Genomic DNA, 26135 nt, shown 5'->3' with positions numbered 1-26135 from the left:
AAAACCACAGAATGAGACATTCTCTGAGGCGTATACGAGGCTTTTCCGACGACTTCAGCATTCTGTGAGTCCTCACAAAAGTAGGTGAATGCATAGTGGATGATCTTGACTTGACCATCCAGAGATCCCCAGTTGTCTCCAGCAACAACGAAAGCTTGCTGTAATTTTGTATGAAGTATTTTTGACACAGATGGAGAAATGGTGTGAAAAGGATTCTGAACTTTCAATCCTGACCACATTAGTGTTTGTAAGTAGAAGAGAAGATACTTTACTATGATTTGAATTTGATGGAAAGTTGTCTTGTTTTGCAGAAAGAAAAAAGTTGTTTACATTTTTGCGATTTTTGTCATTTTTTGGCATTGAAGCAAACAGAATAAAGTGGTAAGTGCAGACTCAAACCTGCCCATACAGAATGTAAATGTAATCCATTAAATACATATGTAATTAATTCTGTGTTTATGTGATTAAATTTATGTAGTTAACTTCTTTGTATATAAAGTTTAAAGCTCCACTATGTTATTTTTTGGGATTTGGAGACCTCTCTGGTAGAAATGTGTAATTGCATGCGACGTGTGGAAGAACAGTTCGTAACGTGGGTTGTGCCTTGGCCCCCTTCCCCAAGGGGATTAATCTGATAACTGAAAGAGAGTTCAAAGAGAACTCAGTCTAAACTTGGTGAAGGATGGGTCTCTGAGGATGTGAGTGAATTATCTACTATCATCTTCATATCTTCAACAGAATAACGTTGATTTTGAGATTGTTTGAGACCTAAACATTGAACCGGATCTTCTTTTTGAAGCATTTTTTTCCCGTCTGAATCAGTAGTGCTGCTTTTAGTTTTAACAAAAACAAATCTTATATAGTGCAGCTTTAAAATAAGTCAAGTGATAATTACGTAACTTCAGACCTCTTTAGTGTTCTCGCATCAGTAAGCAATCTACTAATTATTTTAACAATCAGTTGAAAAATGGAGAATTTAAAAAGAAGTCAAATAGTAAAAATGGGCGTAAAATGGACTGACGTGGTGGGGGTGTGTTAGTGTGTGTTGCGCTGGTCTGAGTGGATCAGACACAGCAGTGCTGCTGGAGTTTTTAAACACCTCAGTGTCACTGCTGGACTGAGAATAGTCCACCAACCAAAAATATCCAGCCAACAGCGTCCTGTGAGCAGCGTCCTGTGACCACTGATGAAGGACTAGAGGATGACCAACACAAACTGTGCAGCAGCAGATGAGCTATCGTCTCTGACTTTACATCTACAAGGTGGACTGACAAGGTAGGAGTGTCTAATAGAGTGGACAGTGAGTGGACACATTGCTTAAAAACTCCAGCAGCACTGCTGTGTCTGATCCACTCAGACCAGCACAACACACACTAACACACCACCACCACGTCAGTGTTACTGCAGTGCTGAGAATGATCCACCACCCAAATAGTACCTGCTCTGTAAGGGTCCATGGGGGTCCTGACCACTGAAGAACAGGGTAAAAGGGGGCTAACAAAGTATCAGAGAAACAGATGGACTACAGTCTGTAACTGTAGAACTACAAAGTGCACCTATATAGTAAGTGGAGCTGATAAAATGGACAATGAGTGTAGAAACAAGGAGGTGGTCATAATGTTATGCCTGATCGGTGCATAACATGTGAGACGGTCACTCAGGCTGCTGTGGCCAGTGATCTAAACAGGATCTGTTTTCCTGTTTAGTTCCCCTTCTTAATGAAGTAATAAAGAATCTGTGTGATGCTGTTTTTAAAGGCATGTTATTATGGTCGGCCTGTGAAATATGACTCTGTTAATATGCCGTAAACTTGGAAAAAAAACGCAGAGATTTATTGTGAGCTCAGTATGTTCCCAGTTGTGGAGCAGAGAGCCCCAGACCACAGTGGAATTCACAGAGGGGGAGCTGTCTGATCTTCTTAATGGTATTTTCCTGACTGGTTTAAAAGAGTGGGTGTGTTGTACCCCAAACCCTCTCGTTCCTTCTTGTTCCTCTGCAAAAATTCCTCTGAGGAAACTGAAAGCGCACAAGCTGGGATTAACTCTGTGTTCAAGCACTTACAGTCAGATCTTCAGAGAACATCAGGCGTTTGCAAATGAGTTTTGATACACGTAGTGCCACATAGTGCGTACGCGTAAGCTTCACTTGCCTTAAAGGTCCTCTATACTCAGTACTGTATAAAAATCAGAGGTTCCAAAAGCAGAATTCAAAAAAATGATTAAAAGCCACAGAGAAATTGGGGCTCCTAACAACCACCTGGAAGACCTGTTTGACCCCAAAACTGCCCCATCAGATAAACAGCACTTAAAGCTTTCATCTTTGAGAGAGAGGAGAACATCAAGTTGCTTCAGATCTGAAAACATCCACAGGTGTTTCTGTCCATCCTTCCACTGTGAGAAGACAACTCAGCGCTGTGGGTCTGAAAGGATGTGTAGCTGTTCAAGAAGAACCTCACTGAGAAAAGGAGACGGACAAGAAAGAAAAGAATTTGCACTGTAACACCAGAACTGTACATCTTAGCTGTTGGCTAAGGTTTTATGGATGGATGAGTCTAAATTTGTAATTGGCATTAATTTGATTTGAGAAGTTGCTCAGAGGTCGGCAACATACGGCTCTTTTACTGCCCTGTTTCAGCTCCACAGCTGAATCTGATTTGTAGGTAAAAATAAAATAATCCTCCTTTACAGTAAAATAAAGCTCTGCTGATCGTTCAACACAGTTTAACAATAAATGGTCTTAAACTCTGGAGTTAATGTAGAACTGCTAATTCACCCTTTAACCCTGAAGATCAGCGCAGACTGCTGGTCACCATAGCAACGCAGACAACAGTCTCGCCTAGCTAGTAGCTAACGAAACGGCAAAGAGAGAACAATTTAAAACAAACTTTGATAATTTGGAGATGAATGAACTTATTTGCGTTTATAATCACTCCAGCTGGTTTCCTGATACGTTTAATCTGCAACGAGAAACTGACAAACACTAAAAAGTCACAAGGCTGAATTTGAATTTTCCCGTTCCACCTTAAAAGGTACAGCAGTTACATTCTAGCGCTTCAAGCACCATTTAAGGTGGAACAGGAAAATTCAAACAAGAAGCTGGCGAATGAGAAGCGACTTCAGCCTCTTAAAAAGTCAAACGTTAAGAGACATTTTACAAGATACTGTTCTACTTTTGTGGAAAAGTTTCCTGCCGGAGATGTGAGAAAAGCGGCTATAGCTGAGCTAAAGATTAAAGCAGAGCAAAGTGAGTCTGTGTTTTCATTTATATTGTAATTTTTAGCTTATACTAGTACATCAGCACAGACTGAGACATATTTACAGCCAAGATGGCAACACGTTAATTTCAATAAGTTAACTTCAATAAAATAGACATAAAACGTTGTGGATCTCAAGGTGGTTTCATTTTTGTTGAAACAGGACAAAATGGCTCTTCTTAACATTTGGGTTGCGACTCCTGGACTAGCAGCATCCTAACAACCACCAGGAGCAACCATCTAGAAACACACTAGCAATACCAGGGAACTGCTTAAACTGCACAATCCATTATTAATATTGTTGTTATTATTTTTATTATATCCAAGAAGGATGTAGCTCAAAGCTCTGAAATGCTCCAGAATGGCCCTGAGGTTTACAGCTTTGTGAAAAAATGCAAATCATAATAAAAATATCTGAAAAGGTATAAGAGGCCATGTTTGTGGAAGACGACTGAGTTGTAAGTGCTCCTCACTGAGTTTGCCTCTCTTTCTGTTTTTCTCTCTTTCAGGCCTACGCAAAGTTTGCAGGCGCTCCACTCAAAGTGCACAAAATTACCAACCCCTGGAGGAGCCCAACAGGTGAGAGCGTGGAGCTTTTTAACTCACCGTCTTCTTCTCAGCTTTCTTTTGCTAGGATAAGATAAATAAGATTTACAAATAGTGCGGTTTAATAAATAAATATAAAAGTGCAAATGAATGTAAACATCTTTTAATATTCCTTGAATATCGCTGCTGTCGGAAGAAAACCTTGTATCTCCATTTTTGTCTTTTTTCTGTTTTTCACAGAATTTGAAATTGTCTGTTGTCCTTTACGTTGTTTGTAAAGTTCATGATGAATGGACCAAAAGAAACGACCCAAAATGACTTGGAAAAAAGTCTGGTTCCATTGACTTACATTAAAAGTAAAGTATGTTTTTTCCTTCTCCTGTAAAGTTACCATTTTGGAGATACGAGGTTTTGTTCCGAGAGCAGCGAGATGTTTGGATAGGTTCAGGTAGACACTCAAATGACCAACCCCTTATTGTTGTTGTTGCGTTTAAGAATGAATCTTACACAACAGGCCAAAAGGCGATCAGTGGTCTTTAACTCCTAATGTAGCACCTGATTGAGTTGATGAATCTTCAGGAGCTTCAGGAGGAATCCGGTGGATCTAATTAGCCTTTTTAACTCCTTGAGACCACCGGTGGTTCCAAAACGCACTTCGTCATATTCTTCATAACTTTCATATTTCATAAGCTACATTCAGAAGGTGGGGGTCGTATGAGAGCTGTAACTGTCTTCTTTCCAGTCAAATAGATGGGTGATGTAATTTTAAACCCTTATAATAAAAGAAGCTGAACTCACAGTTTTTTTTTTTTTGTCTGCTGACAGTCGACCCATTTTTCCACAAATCTGGGCTATAAACTATAAACAGATGGTGACTCTTCATTGATCTGCTCTGTAAACATTATTTTAATAAAATAATACAAAGAGCGTCTAAGATTTTTGGCTTTCAGCAGTAAATTGTAAGCGTATAGCAATATGTGTGATCATAAAACACATGTTCTGTTAAATTGAGGGGAGCTTTCACCAAAAAAAAAATAAAAATAAATAAAAATTTGCATTTATTTCATGCAGTTACTGAATAATTTGCCTTACGATTTGGTCATGTGAATTCAGATGGACAAACCAAAATATACCCTGGAGAATAAGAGGTTAGAGCAGCTTCTAAGGAGGCGTGGAAGATTATCCTGGCAGATTTCTTTGACAAACTGAAAGCGAGTCTCCTGAATACGGTCCTGAATGGACGCGCTGAATACTGAAAAACTTGATATTCTATTTAGTTGTTGTTGTTATTTTTTTTCAGTTGTTTCCTGATGCTGAAAAATGAATAACTTGTATGTGATAGCCATTTAGCCTAGAAATGAAATAAAAGAGGGGTGCTCTCTGACTTTTTTGTAGCTCCCTGGTCAAATTCCATGTTTTCTTGATTTTTTTTTTTAAGTGTCAATAAGTTACACATCCTCCGAGAACACATTTTAATATGGCATTTATTTTGTATATTTTAGTGCACAATTTCTATTTATTTGTTGAATTTGACACATTATAGAACTATGTAAAATATAATAATGTAAAATAAAAAACTGCCAAAACGTTTGAAACATTTTATGTTTCAGTTTTTCCAATATGTTAAATTCAGTAAACAGTGATCATGCATTTAAATGTGTAGAAGTGTGTCTCTGTAGAGGTTGTGTTCATTTTTTTTTCTTTTCACTTACAAAATCAACACAGCGTGGAATTTGACCAGAGGTATGCAAACATGCATATCGCTGCTCTCAGAACAAAACCTCAGATCTCCAACATGGTAACTTTACAGGAGAAGGAAAAAACACACTTTACTTTTAATGTAAGTCAATGGAACCAGAATTTTTTCCGAATCATTTTGGGCTGTTTCTTTTGGTCCATTCATCATGAAATTTACACACAATGTGAAGGGAAACGGACATTTTCAAATTATATCAGAAACTGAAAAACGACAAAAATAGAGATACAAGATTTTGTTCTGACAGCAGCGATATGACTGTATATACAGCATATCATAGTAAATAGAGACGTGCAACAAACAAGTAGAGCCAATAAAGCACTCATGATAACGCTGCCTGTGTCTGCGGTGCAGAACCAAAACATTACTGCACTGAGCGTTGAGCTTCATCTTTACCTTCAGTTTGAATAGAGGGGTCAATGTAGGCCTGGGCAGTATGACAATATGTGTCATTATCATGATACATTATGTCACAATATACTTTTCTGAGCATATATGGATCAACAGTACTCAAAAACACTTTCCAACTGCATGTTTGGTTACAAAGAGGCCATAATTAAGCCTTTTCATTGGCTTTAGAGCAGCACAGTGTGGAAAATGTTAAATACAAATCTGTGTCTTCATGGTTTTTAATAGTTTTTTAAATGTAACACTACTTTGTTCCAATTTAATCAGATTTCTGAAAAAAGAAATATTACAATGCATTATCGTGAAAACTTTTTGAGGTTAGGGTCTGCAAGATAATGATATTTTATTGTTATCGTGACAAATTATGCCATAGTCTGCTTTTCTGAGCGTATCGTGGATATCGTCAGTACTTATGAAACGCTGACTAATGACATCACAAAGCGAGCATAATTAGGCCTGTTTAATTGGATATAGTGCAGTTTGTAAATCACTGAATAAAAATCATCAAGTTGTAGGTATTATGATGATTATTGTTATTATAATTATTATTATACTTTTTATATGTGGCATCACAGAGTGAATTTTGTCTATTTCAACTTATTAAATCTCAGAAAAAAGAAATTTCCAGATGCTTATCGTATATGATAACTTCTTAAAGTATTGTGATATAATACAACCTCATTTCCAAAACAGTTGGGACGCTGTGCAAAATGTAAATAAAAACAAAATGCAGCGATGTACAAAATCATTCAAACACTATATTTCATTGAAAATGCTTCAAAGACAACATATCAAATGTTGAAACTGAGAAATTTTATCGTTTTTTGAAAAATATATGCACATTTTGAATTTGATGCGAACAACACGTTCCAAAAAAGTTGTGTAATGCTTAAAAAAAAACAGCTGTTGGTTAATTGGCAACAGGTCAGTAACATGATTGGGTATCATAAAGCATCTCAGAGAGGCGGAGTCTTTCAGAAGTAAAGATGAGGAGGGGATCACCACTCTGTGAAAGACTGCACGATCAAATAGTGCAGCAATTCAAGAATAACGTTTCTCAACATAAAATGGCAGAGAACTTTTGCTTTTCATCATCTACGGTACATAATAACATTAAAAGATTCAGAGAATCTGGAGAAATCTCTGTATGTAAGGGACAAGGCCCAAAAACCAGGATTTGCTGGCCGTGATCTTTGGGCCCTCAGGCAGCACTGCATTAAAAACAGACATGATTCTGTAGTGGAAATCACTGCATGGGCTCAGAAACACTTCTGAAACCACTGTCTGTGAAAACAGTTCATCACTGCATCCACAAATGCAAGTTAAAACTCTTCATTGCAAAGAAGAAACCATATATAAACAGGATGCAGAAATGCTGCCACCTTCTCTGGGCCTAAGTTCATTTAAAATATACTGAGGGGAAGTGGGAAAGTGTCCTGTGGTCCGACAAATCAACATTTTAAATTCTTTTTGGAAATCATGGACACTGTGTCCTCCGGGCTACAGACCAATCAGCGCACAGTTCAAAAGCCAGTATTCATGATGGTATAGGGGGGCATTAGTGCACATGGCATGGGAGATGTGCACATCTGTAAAGGCGCCATTAATGCTGAACAATATATACATGTTTTGACAACATATGCTGCCGTCCAGACGACGTCTTTTTCAGGGAAGGCCTTGATTATTTCAGCAAGACAGTGTAAAACCACATTCTGCATGTATTACAACAGCATTGCTCCATATTAAAAGAGTCCGGGTGGTAAACTGACCTGCCTGCAGTCCAGACCTGTCACCACTGAAAACATTTGGCGCATTATGAAATGAAAAATACGATAATGAGCCCCTGAACTGATGAGCAGCTGAAATCCTGTATCAAACAAAAATAAGAAAACATTTCACTTTTTAAACTACAGCAGTGTCTCCTCAGTTCCCAAACACTTACAGAGTGTTGTTAAAGAAGAGGTGATGAACTCAGTGGTAAACAGGCCCCACTGCAACTTTTTGGAACGTGTTGTTGGCATTAAATTCAAAATTGGCATTTATTTTTCAGAAAACAATAAAATATCTCAGTTTCAACATTTGATATGTTGTTGTCTTTGTAGTATTTACATATATGGTTTACATGATTTGCATATCATTGCATTCTATTTTTATTTACATTCTGCACAGCGTCCCAACTTTTTTGGAAATGTGGTCGTATTTTTGCCGTATTGCCCACCTCTAGGTTAATAGTATGTTAATGAATTAATGTGCAGCTTTCCTGATGTCCTGTTCTCTGTTTTATTTACTCTATTTTTTCCAATATCTTTGGGCTGTTTTATTTCCGTGATTATCGTGATGATTGACACGTATAGTTGAGGTCTGAGGAGGCTGAATGGACATGTAACGAATGAGCTGAAGTAAAAGAACCAAAGACTACTCTGTTTGCTCTTTCATTTAAGGGTCAGAGGTCAAGAGGCCAGGAGTCAAGGGGTCAAGCATTCCCTGACTCTGTTAACCCTTTAGAGAGAGTGTTTATTTTTGCACTCCAGTGATTCGATCCTGTTAACAGCTCTTTCAGCAGCTCTGCACACAATTATGTTTGATTATTTACAGCCGCAGCTTTGAAAGCAGTTTGTTTATATTCATGTAAATGTTCTCATGAGATATATTTGTTTTTTTTTCTTTCTCCAGCATAAAAAAACTGCATGATAAGCCAGTATTTCATATTATGTATAAATACATGTATGCAAACATTTGACCACCCCACTCCCCCCCAGTCAAATCGCATGCTTTACTGATTTTATTTGCTTATTCTCCAGGGTATATTTTGGTTTGTCCATCTGAATTCACATGACCAAATCGTAAGGCAAATTATTCAGTAACTGCATGAAATAAATGTCAATTTTTATTTATTTTTTATTTATTTTTTGTAAAACCTCCCCTTAAATTATCAGAACATGTTTTATGATCACACATATTGCTATATGCTTACAATTTACTGCTGAAAGCCAAAAATCTTAGACGCTCTTTGTATTATTTTATAAGAATAATTTTACAGAGCAGATCACTGAAGAGACGCCGTCTGTTTATAGTTTATAGCCCAGATTTGTGGAAAAATGGGTCGACTTTCAGTAGAAAAAAAAAACTGTGAGCTCAGCTTCTTTTATTATAAGGGTCTAAAATTAGATCACCCATCTATTTGACTGGAGAGAAGACAGTTACAGCTCTCATACGACCCCCACCTTCTGAATGCAGCTTATGAAATATGAAAGTTATGAAGAATATGACGAAGTGCGTTTTGGAACCACCGGTGGTCTCAAGGAGTTGAAGAGGTCAAGTGATAACAAGTACACATTCTGTACTGAGAACATGCTTAAATATGACATTTATGACGTTTTCTGCTAATGTTTGATTTTATCATTGGGATATGACAAATTGTTTGCTTAGTGAAATAAGTGGGGGATTGTGAGAGCAGCAGTGGACTAAGGTGGACGGGTGATGAAAAAAATGTTGAGAATTTTGAAACTACATTCTGGTGATAAAATAACAGAAGAATTATGTGAAAAACAGAAAAACAGGAACAAACAGTGTGAATCAAGTAAAAATTCTAACAGCAGAGTTTTTCAGTATGCCTTCTGAGGATGGATAATGTGATCTAAACGTTTTCCGAATGTTACTTTTTTATTTATAGTATTTTGCCCAACTCTGTATATAAATTTAAAGTATGTATATATACACCAATCAGGCATAACATTCTGACCACCTCCTTGTTTCTACACTCATTGTCCATTTTATCAGCTCCACTTACTATATAGGTGCACTTTGTAGTTCTACAGTTACAGACTGTAGTCCATCTGTTTCTCTGATACTTTGTTAGCCCCCTTTTACCCTGTTCTTCAGTGGTCAGGACCCCCATGGACCCTCACAGAGCAGGTACTATTTGGGTGGTGGATCATTCTCAGCACTGCAGTAACACTGACATGGTGGTGGTGTGTTAGTGTGTGTTGTGCTGGTCTGAGTGGATCAGACACAGCAGTGCTGCTGGAGCTTTTAAACACTTAAAGCAAAAGGGGAACGCTACCAAATATTAAGAAATTCTAAATTTTGTGTAAACTTTTCAAAGATTCTGCAGCACACTCAGATTGTTATGCTTAAAATATAATGCGATTATTACTTAATCATTTATTTATTCCAAGCAGTAGTTATTTAGTTACTTAAGTAGTATTCAGAAATAAAAAACACAAAGAGTAGAGTTATGAGGTTTTGATATGACATCAACTGTATGATTTCACTGTTTCTGAACATTGATAGCATAAACAAAAGTAATAAACCCCAACTAACTGGACTTCATGTGTCTAGAGCTCTGTTTATGAATTTGAGGGGGATAAAAGACGAAATGTCCTCCAGTCGTGTCTTTCACCTTTATAGAGACTAAAGTCACACCAGATCTAATCGCGTTCACTGTGGGTTTTAATCGTGGGTAACAGCTCTGTGTTGTGTTTATTTCCTCTCTAACAGGTATTCTGCCTGCGCTAAAGACGAGAGAAGAGGGAAGCTTTTCCCAGCCCAATAAAATCATCATCCAGCTCAGGAAACAGGTGAATGACCTCCTCACTGACCCTCATCCGGCTCTGAATGGCTAACAGCAACAGGTGGAGATTTAGGTGACAGTAAAGGTCTTCACGGGTCCATTCAGATCGGAAACGAGACCTTTGACCTAAACTAGTTTCGGGTCTAAATGCGAACACTTGTAGGACTTGACAGCTCTGTAGGACGTTCTCTTCAGCAGTGATGTCTGAATCCAGTGTAGCTTCACTGAGATTCAGCAGGCGAAGGCTGATTGTGATTTAAAGGCAAGTTTATTTATTTAGCACCTTTCATACACAAAGAGCTTCAGTGAGGAAATCAATAAAAATAAAAGTGTCATTAGCTTAAAAAAATGATGTACATCAAAAGGATGTACAAAGTACATAAAAGCAAAAGAAAAAACCTTAAAAAGGAAATTAAAAGCGAAAGACTTTTTAAGTATTTTTAAAATGTAAAAGACGAATGCTGTAAATTAGGGATGTGAATCTCTGACTTCTCAACGATCTGATTAGCTTGAATCTGATCAAGCTTGTAACAGTAGAAGAGCCCCATTTTTAAAAAGGTTCTATATAGAACCATTAGTTTGCTTAAATGGTTCTTTGCATGGTGAAATGGTTGATCAGATGGAAGGAGAATGTGTTGTATATGGTTCTCTATAGAGCACCAAAAAGGGTTCTTATATTGTTACGATGTCAAGCATGTAGCAATAGAAGAACTTCACTTTCAAAAAGGTTCTATATAGAAGAAGAATTTTGCCATGCAAACAACCATTTAAGCATGCAGATGGTTCTACATAGAACCATTCCCTTTACTAGAGAACACTTGAAGATCTTTTTTTTAAGAGTGTAGCTAAAATAATTCGGGAGTACAATTTTAAAACACATTGTATTACTCCAAAATAGCAAAGGGACATTTTTGGTCACTCTAAAGTAGCTGAGGCTGCCCGTTCACTAGAGCTGGGGCAGAGCTAACACTAGAGCTAACCAGTGCAGCAGTAGATAGTGATGACTTGTGGACTTCTACACAACGTTTTTCACTCTTAAAAGAGTTGGTTCTTCAAGGGTTGTTTAGTAAGTCTGTAGTTCTATTTAGAACCATGAACTTATGCTTCAGTCCCTTTTTGGTTTGCATATATATGTGTGTGTGTATATATATATATATATATATATATATATATATATATATATATATATATATATATACACACACACACACACACGCATTTTTAAATATATATATGTGTATGTGTGTGCGTGTGTATGTGTATGTGTGTATATATATCCATCCATCATCTAAACCGCTTATCCTTCTGGGTCGCGGTGGGGTGCTGGAGCCTATCCCAGCTGTCATTGGGCGGAAGGCAGGATACACCCTGGACAGGTCGCCAGTCCATCGCAGGGCGTGTGTGTGTGTGTGTATATATATATATATATATATATATATATATATATATATATATATATATAATATTAAAACCATATCCAACACATTCCCCATCAATCTGAAGTACCATGCAGAGAAGCATTTAAGCATGCAAATGTTCATGGTTCTATATAGAACCGTTTTCTCTGCTAAAAATCTTTTTGAAACAAAGTTATTTTGAGGTGACATTGTTTGTTATTTTGAGACATTTTGTTTGTTAATAGTTAGCATTGTTAGCCCAGTTACAGTCAATTGTCAGTGTAATTTTATGCTCAGCTTTGACTGTACGCAGCTTTGATGAATAACAGCCAATAAAACGATACATAGTTGTTTTTTTTTCTCTTTAAAAAAGCTTGCGTTGATTGTTTAATGGTTGATTATAATAAATTCTAATGTTCCAGTTGAATTCCCACTTTCAGATCGATGAGTCAGTGCATGTTTCAGTAAACCCCTCCTTTATAATGCTGATGAGGTGTCTTAGAGATTAAAGTGGGAATCAGTGTGTTGTTCTTTTCATAACCGGGTCTATAAAAGTTGTTCATTTTCATTAATTCTGGACATCATCCAGAAACTAAATAGAAAAATATGCTCAACATGGTTCCTTATTAAACTGTTAGACTATAATGACCCTCAAAGCAGGTTTTAAAGAGTCCTCTGAAATGTGAAAAGCAGGTCAGAGATGAATGGGCACAAATGTTGACGCAGTTATGGAGCAGGAAACGGTCAGTGACATCTGGAAGAGTTTGGTTACTTCACAGAGAGAGAGAAGACACAGGAAGCTCATATGCGCACACACACACACACACACAGGGTTTAGCCATTAGGCCTGTTCTCTGTAGCTGAAGAGCAGTTAAATGCACATTCTGTAAAACGAATAAATGAATAAATTAACCCCTTTCAATTTTTACCCGATTTTCTCCCCAATTTAGTCGTCTCCAATTCCACCCGCTAGTTAGGACTCCCCCAATCACACGATGCTATCAACGCTAGGAGGGTGAAGGCTAACACAGGCTTCCTCCGAGACCTGTGAAACCAGCCACCGCTTCTTTTCGAGCTGCCGCTCACGCAACGTCATTGGACAGCCGAACGCGCTCGGAGGAAAGCGCCAACCGCCAGATCTATATAGAACATTTTTGAAAATGGTTCTATATAGCACTCAAAAGGGTTCTTCTATTGTTATGTCAAGTTTGTAACAACAGAAAAGCCATTTGGGTGCTATATAGAACCGTCTATAACACATTCATGCACATTTTCCATTAATCTGAAGAACACTTTAATCGTGCAAAGGGTGCTTTGAGTGTTCATGGTTCTATATAGAGCCATTTTCTTTACTAAAGAACCCTTGAAGAACCTTTTTTTAAGAGTGCACATTAAAATATTTGACAAACTCACATTTTCTGGCCTTTTTTTAAATGAAGGTATTGATACAGTGATAATACATACATTCACCTTCCCACCTGCCAGTTTTCCTCAGTTTTAATCAGATTAAGCTCCTGTCGGGCTCCTCTTAGCTCTGTTGAGGTTACTGAGCTGTGGTTTGGTAAGTGGTAGCTGGTCGTATGGCGTCTGGTTTTGGTCTGGGTTTTATAAGGCTGGCACTGTGTTTTATTGGGGTGGTATTTACCGCAGTGGGAGGAAATCAGGCCAGCTGTTCTGTTCCTCAGGTCCTGTGAGGTGCCTGTATTTACCACTGATACCATATTTAAAGGTCTAAATATTCCATTAATAACCCATAATGTCAGCTGACATGAATTTAAATGGTCAAAAATAGTCAACAGACTACAATAGTACAGTTTTACTGACTGGTGTGATTGTCAGTTGTCAATTATGCAAATATGGTAAACTCTCAATTGCAAAATAAGCAGCAGGAAGTCTTAATGAATATTAATATTGTGTAAGAGAAAACATTAGACCTCAGTTATAATTTGCCCCTTGGCTGTCGTTTGTGTTCAGACTCTGCTTTCTGCTTCTGTTATTTTGCTGTATTCTGTGTTGCGAGTGGGATGTTGTTATCAGAGCTGTAGTGGAGAAGTTACTGGACGTTGAATCTCCTCTTGAGATCTTGAGTGTCTAAAGTTCCTTGTAGAAATCATGAACTAGTCACATTTCATGATACACAATATGTATCACGATATATTGACACAGACAAAATGCGCTAATAGTGTCATTGCATTCATAAACTATAAAAACTGTGACTTTTATTTAATATTTATCCAATTAAATAAGCTAAGAAATACACAATGTGTATCATGCTAACAAAAACAGCCACAGTAATGATAAAATAGTCATATTGCTGACCCCTCATTACAGTTATCAGCTGGCTGATATTTTTACTGCTGATCTGCTGCAGGAGAGCGAAGGGGAAAAAAGCAGCTTCTTGTTTCCATTATTATTAAAACGGTGTTTAAGTTTTGACACTATTTTGTAGGCCAGAGAATCTGTTCTCTCTTGTTTCGCCATTTTTGATCAGTGGCCAGATTTATTTTTCTACCATTAAACCATTAAAACCTTCAGACATCTTCCTCATGTAAGAGGTGTGTCTTCATTATAATATAAAACAAGGCACTCAGTTTTCACTTATGCCAATGATATGTAATGTTATTGGTCAGTCGCAATACTAGTCAACTATTCATACTGGTCAGTCAATATATGGGTCAAGCCATAGTCTTTCCTGCTGAAGTCCCTGCTCATCGTGTCTTTATGCACTCATGACTGAAGCTTCTTGGCTCAGTGAGGAGCGTCTGGCGCTCTGAGGTGTTGAAGGAGGAGAAGCACTCAGAGCCTAAACACTGCACCATTAACCAGACGCACAGTTTAAACAGTCATACATTAATGCAGCCTATCTCACTCTGCAGCTGGGTCACGGCTGCTCTCAAACCCCTCTCCGTTCTCCATGACGCTCACTCTGAGGTCATGCAGTGGACAGCAGTAGACAGGAGCATATATGGTTCATCAGATCACAGCTACAGTAAAGCATCTGGCAGGCTGGGTCAATAGTGTCCAGCTGCAGCCCTGCAGATGAAGCTCCAGACTGGGCAAAGCTTTAACTTGGATGAAGGAAGCCTCAGCTTGGGCAGAAGTGACCCACTAGTGACCCACTAGTGAGCTACCATAGTTAGCTAGCGAGCTAAAGTGTTTGTATCATTAAGCGTCTATATAATTAAAAATAATTTTATGAAAGTTTTAAAATGTACCGGTCACTTCCCAGTCCATATAGTCCACTGCAATAAGTCATTTTTTCCATAATGTCATGAAAATACCTTTACATATTTGCCTATTCAGTAGTTTGTCCCCAGCCGTTCTCGCTGAGGTCATGAGGGGCCGGTTGCCCCAGCTGTACGTAAGTTCAAACGTGGGCTAGTTGTAACATAAGTGTTTACTTTTTTTTTCAATGTGATTTTATGCTGATCTGATTGTTTGTATGTTTTTTCAGAAATACAATGCGGACTATGACCTGTCAGCTAAAGAAGGTGCAGACACGCTGGCCTTCGTCTCGTTACTGGAGGAGAAACTGCTGCCAGCTCTGGTGAGGAGAGAGAGACAGAGAGAGAAATTCTTATTTGTAATTTTTTCTTTGCTTTTAATCTTTTTTTACAAGATTCGGAAACTCCAGCAGCCCTTTACACGGTACGAACATGTCATGATGAACGGAACACAAAAGCTCCAGGGGCCGTATTACAGAAACCTTCTATCCTTTTATCTTAACTTAAGATCTGACAGGTCGAGATAAGATCTTTCACAAATTCGTATTACAGAAGCAAATCTGATCTTAATTTAGGAATCTTACAGCATCTTATCTCAAAGTAAGAAATCTTAACCTACTCGAACGGCCATACGCGCACAGCTGAAATACGTAAACAGAGTAATCAAGCTAGTTGCCAGGCACCTAACAATATACCGTTACCGATATATATATATATATATATATATGTGTGTGTATATATGTGTATATATATATATATATGTGTGTGTGTATATATATATATATATATATATATATGTGTATATATATATATATAAAAGCTTAAATAAAACTAAAGCGCAATAAACTGAAAGTTAAGAATATTGTTTCAGCTCTTCGTGCTGTTTATCAAAGCATCACCACTCCACAGTTTCAGTCTCCATTTCCCAAACGCTTTAGCCGAGCGCACTAACGTTATTCCTCCTAATAAACAGACACACGTTCAGCTCCGTCTCCTCATTATTCACCACCATCACTTAAATTCAGTCCTAACTGAAGTTGTCATGGTGACTAAGCAGAAAAGATAAGATTTCAGACTTAAGAAGTTTTTGTGATACGGCCCCAGAATGTAGTTACATTAATGTGTGTTAAAATTAACAGTATTAACATCATGAATTATTAACACCACCCATTTTTTTTAACGGCATTCAAAAATGTTTCTCCCATGTGAGTCTGACTATTTTTTTGATAAGAATAACAATGGATGTATAATAGAAAACACATTTTTATGTAGCTAATAAAGAAGGTATTCATTATAATACAGCACTGATATTTTTTAATGTTGAAAGCCCGCCCCCAACAGTGTATATCAGAAAAAGAAACTTTAATTTTTTTTTAAAAAAATGATCTGTAATATGTTTTGTGACAAAACCCTTCAAATATATTCTGATGAAGATTTTCTTTTTTTTTCACTCATATGTCGATAACAAAATGAGAAAAAAAAAACATTCTTTGGGGTAAAATTTGAGCATACAAACGTGATTAATCACGACCATCTACGCAAAAGAAAGCAATAGTTTTAATTGTTTGACAGCCCCAATTAAAATACAGGTTTTGAAAAATAAAGCTAGTCACTAATGACATGTTTAAAAATGTGTAAGTGGATATTGTGGACAAGTTATTAAAGGCTCTTCGCAAGTCATAGCAACCCATTAAAACTGTATAAATGTCTGAGAAGGTTCAGTAAGAGTGTGCTGTCAGGGTCTGTCCTCCTCGTGCCTCTGTGAGATGTTTCCCAGATACAGCGCAGTGCGATGAATGTTCCATGATGCTCATTAATACACGGTGGCTAATGGTGAAGGCATCTGTTCTGCTTTTTCTCCTGGTGGTGTTTTAGATGTGGTCTGAACTAAAGCCTTAAAAAGACCGACTTTGTTTTCACTGCGTGCCACTAAAGCACCCTGCGGCCTCCAGAACATCACACAACCCGTCATTACACAAGGAAGCAGATTTTTTATTTTTACATTTTTAGTAGAATCTCATGTTTCTAATAGCATCCTTTTAAAACCAGCAGCGTACTTCAAACGAAGACTAAACGTAAGAACTGAATCAAACTACCACCAAATAGTAGGAAGTGCTCTGTGTTTGTCTTCCTAGGACACTCCGCACCTCTATACTTATGTTAAATATTAAAAGTTGTAAAATTACAAGAAATATAATAATTAATGTTTTCTCAAAGGCATCTAAAGCATTCAGAGTGATTCCTCTATAACAGTGGAAGATACCTAATCTTTTAATATGTGAAGCACATGGATGTGGCTCTGTAACTCCTCTCTAGCAGTCTAAAGTTTGTCCAAAAGGGGGCGCCGTTAGCACCCAAGTTGCTTTAGTGTTCATCATTTAGAGAAGCCATGAACCCACACCAGCAGAATCTAACAAACACACGTATTTGAGGTAACAATTTTCAAAGCCAGAGGTAAAAAAAAAAAAAAGTATATTAACAAAAGAGACAATGCCTTGCAAAGTATTCAACCCCCTTAAAAGCACTCAGATTCATTTGGATTACAAATGACACACAGATTTTATTTTTATTGCCCTTAAAGTATATTATTTGTTGTCATATCTTTATAAAGATCAGATGTTTATTAAAAAAAATTAAAACTGGAAAATTCTGCTTGTATAAGTGTTCAACTCCTGCAGACTAGTACACGGTAGAACCTCTTTCTGCTTCAGTATCATCTTTAAGTTTCTTGGAGTCGGTTTCTACCAGCTTTCCACACTGCTTGGGGGGAAGTTTCACCCATTGTTCCTGGCAGGTGTTCTCCAGTTTGTTCAGGTTGGTTGGATGATGCTGGATGGATTGAGGTCTGTCCATTCTAAAACATCCACCTTTTGTTGTTCAACCACTCCTGTGTTGCTTTGAGATCACTGTCCTGCTGAAAGGTGAAGTTTCTCCCAAGCTTCAGTTCCTTAGCAGACCGAAGCAAGTCGTCCTGCAGTAGCCCCCTGTATTTTGCACCACCCACTTGTCTTTCGATTTTAATAAGATGCCCAGTCCCTGCTGAGGAAAGGCATTCCTACAACATGATGCTGCCACCACCATGCTTCACTGCTGGAATGGTGTTTAAGGAATGAGCGGTTTTAGGTCTGCGCCACATTTTTGGACAAAAAGCTCCATATTTGTCTCATCTGACCACAAAACCTTCTCCCACAATTTACCTGGGTCACTCTGATGCTTTCAAGTGCTTTGAAGTGTTTTTTCTTCAGTAACGGCTCTCTTTAGCGAGAAGGCAAGTAGCTTAGGCTAACAGCTCCATAATACACAGGTTTACTTGCTCGGAGAGCATGATGTAAAAGCTTTTTTGGGATGTACTCAGAAACTGTGTGTTTTCAATGAAAAAAAAAAAAAAAATTCTGTGCTACAGTAACATATTTGATATAAATATAATTTTCTATAATCACAATAAGCCATCCAAGAGGAGTTAACCGTTTTTGAGTGGGGGATACTCTAAAGCTGCTAGGCCTGTTAACCTCTGTGAAAGTTCTCTTTAAAACAAAGAACGTTTGAAGCGTTAGATGAGTGGAACCAACTGTAGCGTGTAGCATGAATACAGATTGCTTGTAGAACATCCAGACTCCCCCGAGGGGTCCAGTAACATTTATTATAACTAACTGATGCCTCACTGCCTCTCTGCTGGGTTTAATGACCAGAACCTGCACGCTGTGTGACTCTGTGGAAAGTTACCTGAACTGAGTTATGAGTGGAAACCTCATTCAGACTCATCGTTTAAGACTTTAACGGTGGTCTCCAGGCTGCTCTGCCGTCACACGGGTATGTAGGCCTCCTCTGCTGGGGTCTCTGCTCAGTTGGTGACTTTGTTTCTCTCTCTGTCCTCAGATTTACACGCAGTGGGTCGACGCTAAAAACTACGTGGACGCGACGCGGCGCTGGTACGCAGAGAACATCCCCTTCCCCCTCAACTTCCTGCTGCCCAACCGCATTCACGGCCGGCAGCTGGAGAGACTGCGGCTGGTCAGAGGAGATCCAACGCTGGAGCCGGGAGAACAGCTGGAGAAAGAGGTGAGGCAGAGGAGGAGGGAGCTCAGAGAAAGAGTGGACCCTGATAGAGTCCACTGAGCCATGTTCTGTACCCCCTACTGTTCAAAAGGGTAGAATCAATGTTTTCAATAATATAAATTAATACCTTTAAAATAAAAATGTTAAATTTATCCAGAGTGATGAACAGATGAATTGAGCTCTATTAATGATTCTAAAATGACTAAAAAAGAAAGAAATTAATATCCAGAATGAAATTCCAATAAAATTAATATCTAGAATGACGTTCAAATAAAACAAATGTCTAATAAAAATAAATTCCAAAAATTCTAATAAATATCATAATGAAGTTTTAATAAAATTAATATCCAAAATGAGATTCTAATAAAATAAATATCTAATAAAAATAAATTCCAAAAATTCTAATTAATATCATAATGCAGTTCTAATAAAATTAATATCCTGAATAAAATTCTTATAAAATTCACGTCTAGAAGTTCATTTAAAATTAAATGTTCTTATAAAATTGAAGTTCTTATAAAATTAATGTCCAGAATGAAGTTCTAACAAATTTAAAGGTTAATAACTTGCTTTGTTTGCTTCCAAAAATACATGATTAATTTTATATGTAAAAACCTTTGGTAGCTACTTTATAATATTTAAACTTGCATTGTATGTTATTATTGTATATTATTGCATATAAAATAAAATAATGATTATTGACAGAGAGTGATGCTGATCTTGTGAACGGTGGTGTAGTTGGTGTAGAGGGTGTATTTAGGACTGCAGGTTGGTTTTCAGTGGTCATGTAATGTAAAGGATGGCTGGTGTTTACAAGTAGTGGAAAAAGAAAGAGTTATAAGGACTTTATAGATACACTATAGATATGTAAAGCCGTATGCAACTGTCCTGGGGAGAACAAACTTGTAAATTCATGTGTTTGAGATTAACCTTTTGGCCTGCTGTTGTATTTCTTTGGTTTACCAAGAGTTTTTAAATCTCCTAAGCTACTTTATTACTACTGCAGGATTTAATGGTCTTGTCTGATGCTTCTCTGTCGATGGTTTCCTCCTCAGCTTTATCACGATGCGCTGGAGTGTATGACGCTTCTCTCGCAGAGACTGGGCTCTCAGAAGTTCTTCTTTGGAGATTCGTAAGTGTCTTTAATGCAAGATGAAGTGGTTGTTTCTGACCACAAAGATGCTCTGAGTGGATATTTAGTATAAACCTAGATTTTTGTGTCACTGCTGTGTTGAGATTGGTCCATCACCCAAATAGTATCTGGAGAACAGCAGTCCTGTGGTCTGAAACTGACCAGAGATGAATGTGAGGCAGGGTTTATAAATTAGTAACAGATAGGCTATTGTCTGTAATCGTAAACATATAGTGGACTTACAAGGTAGGTGTTTCTGATGAAGTGGCCAGTGAGTGGAAGTACAGCGTAGGGGTTTCTAATAAAATGGCCAGTGAGTAGAAGTGCAAGGTAGTGTAGAACAAAAAGGGTTCAAAGTGCAAGACGATAGACAGTAGACCACACAATACAGTGACTATGCTGTGCTCCTGTAGGCCCTCCTCTCTGGATGCGTATGTGTTTGGGCACCTGGCCCCCCTGTTGAAGATTAAGCTGCCCAACGGAAAGCTCCAGCAGCACCTCAACTCTTTGGAGAACCTGCGGCAATTCTGCACAAACATCCTAGTGCTCTACTTCCCCTCAGAGAGCAGAGGTTTGGAGTTTCTACCCACGTGTCTCCTCTTCATGATGATTATGAAACACTGAGTAATGCAAACAGAAACTGGCATAAATCATAAGCACTGTTGGAGCAGAGTTAGTTTTTCCAGATGCTATTTTGTCAGGATTTGAATAGCTGATTGGTTTGGGATGAAGTGTTTGTGTAATTTCCCCAAATTCTCACTGATAGCCCAGACTGAAAGGTCTGGATATTGTACCATAGGACTCATTCCTCAGTTCCACAAAAGTTGGGACAGTGTGTGAAATGCTAATAGAAACGTAAAGCAGGGATTGGTAAATTTTGTTTGACCTGTAATAAAGTGAAAATACTATATAATATTTAATGTTTTCGTATGAACTGTACGCTCTTTCGAAACTGATATCTGCAACACATCCCAAAAAGTTGGGACAGAAGCATATTTACCACTGTGCATCACTTCGTAAACATTTGGTGACATTTTTCCATCATGCAAGCCTTCAGCTGTGCAACCATGTGGGACCTTCTTTGTCATGTTTTGCACTTGCACTTTGCTGTCTTAATGCACCACAGTTTTTAGAGGGGGACAGTTCTGGACTGTAGGCCAGTCTAGCACCCGCAGCTGTGCTGTGATAACACGTTAAAGCTCACCATTAACACGTTGAAATATTCATTGACGTCTCTGAACGAAATGTTGCCTAAAAGGATTTTGAACTTTACACTGGTAACAATCTGGAAGGTCCTTTTCTTCTGTGACCTGAAGAGCATGACGTACATTATTTCCTTTCACGGTCTGAAAGGTGGACTCATCACAACACAGTACATGTTTCCGCTGTGCATCAGTCCATTTCAGATGAGCTCGAGCCCAGAGAAGTTGTTGACGTATGGCTTCTGCTGTGCATAGTACAGTCTTAGCTTGCGTTTCTGGATGGAGTGACTGATCGTGTTTACCGACAACGGTTTGGCAAAACTAAGGGACCTGCCCCAGGTGGAGGAGTGTAATTATCTCGGGGTCTTGTTCACGAGTCCTGTACTGGACTGTAGTGGTGAAGTGGTAGCTGAGCCATAAAGCGAAGCTCTCTGTTTACCGGTCGGTCTACATCCCCACCCTCACCTGTGGTTATGAGCTGTGGGTAATGACTGAAAGAATGAGTTTGCAAATACAAGCAGTGGAAATGAGCTTTCTCCACAGGGTGGTGGGCTACACTAGACACGGTGAGGAGCTCGGTCACCCGGGAGGAGCTCGGAGTAGAGCAGCTACTCCTCCACTTTGAGAGGAGCCAGTTGATGTGGTTCAGGTGTCTGATCAGGATGCCCCCTGGACGCCTCCTGGCAGGAGGTTACCAGGCACGGCAGACTGGGATGAGATGCCAAAGTCGTCCTAGGACCTGCTGGAGGGATTATGTCTCCAAGTTGGCCTGGGAGCAGCTCAGGGTCCCCCAGAATGAGCTGGAGGAAGTCGTGGAGGACAGGGTCGGCTGGGATTCTCTGCTCTTCCAACCGATACCGCGACCCTACCTGGATTAAGCGGTTTAAGATGATGATGATGGTGTTGATGGTTTGTTGAAGTGTTTCTGAGCCCATACAATGATATCCATCATAGAAGCATGCCAGTTTTTAATAGCTTGCCATCTAGAGGGTGATGGTCACTACTTTGTAAGATCTAAGCACATTGTAGATAAATACTGGATTGAAATCACAGATCTCATCGGTAATCGCTTAAACTGTAGAACTATCAGAGGTTAAACTAACTTGGCTCCAACAACTTGGCTTAAGACATTCAAAATAATGCATTAAAACATAAAAGCAACACTTCTGAGATTGTTTTCTTCCTACATTGTAACGCTTGTCCTGTCATTGTCCTGTCCAGAGGCGCCAGCCAAAAAGGTGTCCAACCATCCCGACGGCGGAGACTTTGACAACGAACCGCACAAGCGACGGAACCAGATCCTGTCGGTCCTGTTCGCTGTGGGAGCCATGCTGGGTTACGCCGTCCTCAGCGGCATCATCACCATCAAACACACGCCAGCACAGCTGGAGGAGCCACACGGTGATGATGAAGACGATGAGGAAGAGGAGGAATGAAAGAAGGAAATCTTCTCCTGGGCTAACGGGTGTACTTGCTTTGCTGCTAGCAATGGGCATCCGCCTGTTATTCAAAGTGAAACTGTACATTGTGTACTTTACAACGTGATCTCTACAAGCTGCTCGACCGAAGTATCTCTGAGCTTGTTATAGGCAAGCCCCATGTTGGTGCTTTTCATTTTTCTAATTGTTTAATAGTTAATTGCTGTTGTTGTTATAATTCTTTTTTAAATGATAACTCTAATTATTATTATTATTATTTAAACATTTGCATTGTCCCTGTTAAAAAGCTACCAGTACTGGTAAAGACATCGTGTACCAGAACTTTCTGACTTATATCAAAAGGGAAATGCTTCTTTTTTTGGAGCAAAAATGTTGTCTTCCAGGTTTCACTTAGGGTGATGGATTTTTGAATTGTTATCAGGTCATTAAATACCACCTGACCACACATTACTGTTTCATATCTCTAACTTTTCACATGGCAACTTGATTTGATGACAAAACTATGTGAATTAGAGGTCTGCAGTCCACCATAGTATCTTGCAGGGTTGTGCGCGGGAGTGGGCGGGAAACCAGCCCACTGCGGGTGGGAGCAGGCCGAAGCACGCATGAAAAGAAATCCCGCAAATTAATGAATAACCTAAATAAAGTAGAACGATCACTAAATCATATTAGGGCTGGGCAATTAATCGAAAAGTAATCAGAACCGACATTCAGAACCTCTAACCGACGTAATCTTGCCCATGTCAGTTATTTCGATTTTTTTTAAATTCCTTTCCCCACTCTGTGTGTTCATGTACTGTCCCCTTAAAAACTTTCTTTCACATGTGTCGTCACGTGACTCCACCACATCCAGTCTGTGACATGGAAGCTCAGGCTACGTTCACACAGCAGGTAAAAGTGGCCCAAATCTGATTTTTTTGTTTGGCTGTTTGTTTGGCCGGAGGTTCAGCTTCATCTTCACCAGCATCACAGGAGCCATCATGAAGCTTCACTGACTGACAGCTGGGCTCATCACCCAGAGTGTGTTCGAGCCGTAAAAAGGGCGCGGTCACTTCTTTGGTTCGCGTCCTCGGATTCTTTAAACTCTGCTTTCAGACCTTTAACTGTTCTTTGACGCTGCAGCCTCGTTCTCCTGCGGCCGCGTTCGGACATTTCTTTAGAAATCTCTTCAAACACGGAGGGTTTTGGAAAAGTCTGTACAGAAATATCACCCCAAATATTTGAGTCTCAGCAGCTTGAAATTATGACGAATGTGGAGTTGGATTGACGTAAAAGCCGTGTAAATTCTGATCTGGCTGTTGAGACGATTTACATCAAGATATGCAGAACAAATTTACAGTACAAACCTTGTCAGTAAACTATGAGAGCAAAAAAGCAAACCAAAACAAAATAATCATTCATTAATCATAATCGAGGTAAAATATTCAGTTAATCATGATATTGATTTGAGGTCGTATCGCCCAGCACTAAATCATACATATATACAGTATAAAATGATAACAGTTAAACGGGCGAGTAAAACGGTAAAGGGCTGCCCAACACTCCGGGCAAGTGTGCTCACTGCCCCCTAATGTGTGTGTTCACTAGTGTGTTTATGGTGTTTCATTGCACGGATGGCTTAAATGCCACTATAGGATTTCAAATACCATGTTAGTGCTAAGCTAATGCTAATACACATAACACTTTGTGCACCTTCTAGATTAAACTGATATTTAAAGCTTGTATGTATCAGTTTTACAGCGACTCTTTCAGTAAAGAGTTCTGACATAGAGCTGCCGCCGCTGTTTTACATTCCTAACAACTAAGCAGAACCTGACCTACGACCATTAGTGACATATCTAGAACTTCCAGAAAGACTAGAGTGACAATTTTCTTATGGATTTTGTCTGATGGATTGTAAATCAAAGCATGATTGGTTGATTCATCTCTCACCTCCTAATTATGTTGATAGTTAATCTAACGTGTAAGGCCTTCAGTCCAGCTCTTGAAGTCCTAACCAATAACAGGGCTTGCTTGGCTGTATAAACCTAGACACCACAGAGAGGACAATCCTGATTGGATAATTTTCTGTTGAGCATTATTACAAGAAGTTAACCCTTTTGTTTGAGTAAGGAATGTGGTTCTTCAAGGGTTCTATTTAGAACCATTTCATACATAAATGGTTCTTTTCGTCATGACATGCCTCTTCAGATTGATGGAGAATGTGTTGTACATGGTGCTATACATTACCAAAAAGGGTTCTACTATTGTTACAATGTCTAGCTTGTTATAGTAGAAGAACCCTTTTTGGTGCTATATAGAACCGTTTTCAAGAAACACATCCTGCGTCAATCTGAAGAACCATCTCACCATGCAAAGAACCATTTATGTATGAAATTGTTCTATATGGAGCTCATGGTTCTAAAAATGACCGTTCCTTTTACTAAAGAACACTTGAAGAACCATCTTTTTAAGAGTTTACAATACTTAAACACAACAAGCTGTTAATTAAAAATTAACTAAAAATTACAGGCATTGTATTGTTTAGATTCCAGAAATCATCACACCTTCACTGAAGACCTTAGAAGACCATGGGAGATCCTCACTGGACTGTTTTTGGTATATAAAGCCACCAAACGTCAACATCGATAGCTAAAAAATAAAATACTCGTTGTAAAATTTGACCCTAGATGTGCAGGGTCCCACATTCAGAATCTGGAGAACCTTTTCCAGAACCTGTATCTTTTCATCTGGAGATAGACGGATAAACGTTTAAAATATAAAACATTAAGTATGATTGATCATCGAAAGTGATGCTTTCCTGTCAGCACAGCTGAACTAAAGCAGATCTTCAGTGCATGTTGGAGCCCATAACATGTATTTCAGTTTATTGGCAGAAGTTCGGTATTTGAGAGCTTTATAAAATACATAATGCGCTATCATTTGTCCAAAAATCCATTAAGATAAATATTTATCCAAACCGAACACGGTGCAGTGTGGCGGCTCAGTTTCACACGTTTTCCTCCGATTCTTTCTCTGGCTGAGACCGAACCGGGCCGTAACGGCTGAGATCAGTGTGGTGGAGTGATGTGGTCAGCAGACTAAACAGCTTGTCAAACTCTAACGACTTTCCCAATGTAACAGAAACCGTGTGACCTCACCAGAGAACA

General features: G+C 38.7%; 1 protein-coding gene across 1 annotated transcript in view; it reads left to right on the top strand.

The window, feature by feature from the left end:
• Window positions 1-23433, top strand: part of mtx1b (metaxin 1b) — a 29398-nt gene extending 5965 nt beyond the window's left edge. Inside the window, exons 2-8 of the mRNA XM_036565925.1 lie at window positions 3763-3832; window positions 10464-10543; window positions 15388-15480; window positions 19034-19216; window positions 20269-20345; window positions 20759-20916; window positions 22769-23433. Of these exons, the coding sequence (XP_036421818.1) occupies window positions 3763-3832; window positions 10464-10543; window positions 15388-15480; window positions 19034-19216; window positions 20269-20345; window positions 20759-20916; window positions 22769-22983 (876 nt within the window). The 3' untranslated portion in view covers window positions 22984-23433. The remainder of the gene's footprint in view (window positions 1-3762; window positions 3833-10463; window positions 10544-15387; window positions 15481-19033; window positions 19217-20268; window positions 20346-20758; window positions 20917-22768) is intronic.
• The last annotated feature ends 2702 nt before the right edge of the window (window positions 23434-26135 follow it).

This window comes from Colossoma macropomum, unplaced genomic scaffold (assembly GCF_904425465.1).
Source record: "Colossoma macropomum unplaced genomic scaffold, Colossoma_macropomum, whole genome shotgun sequence".
In the NCBI taxonomy this organism is placed as follows: Eukaryota; Metazoa; Chordata; class Actinopteri; order Characiformes; family Serrasalmidae; genus Colossoma; species Colossoma macropomum.
The sequence above is the reverse complement of the archived record's forward strand: the minus strand, read 5'-3'. Positions and strand labels throughout refer to the sequence as shown.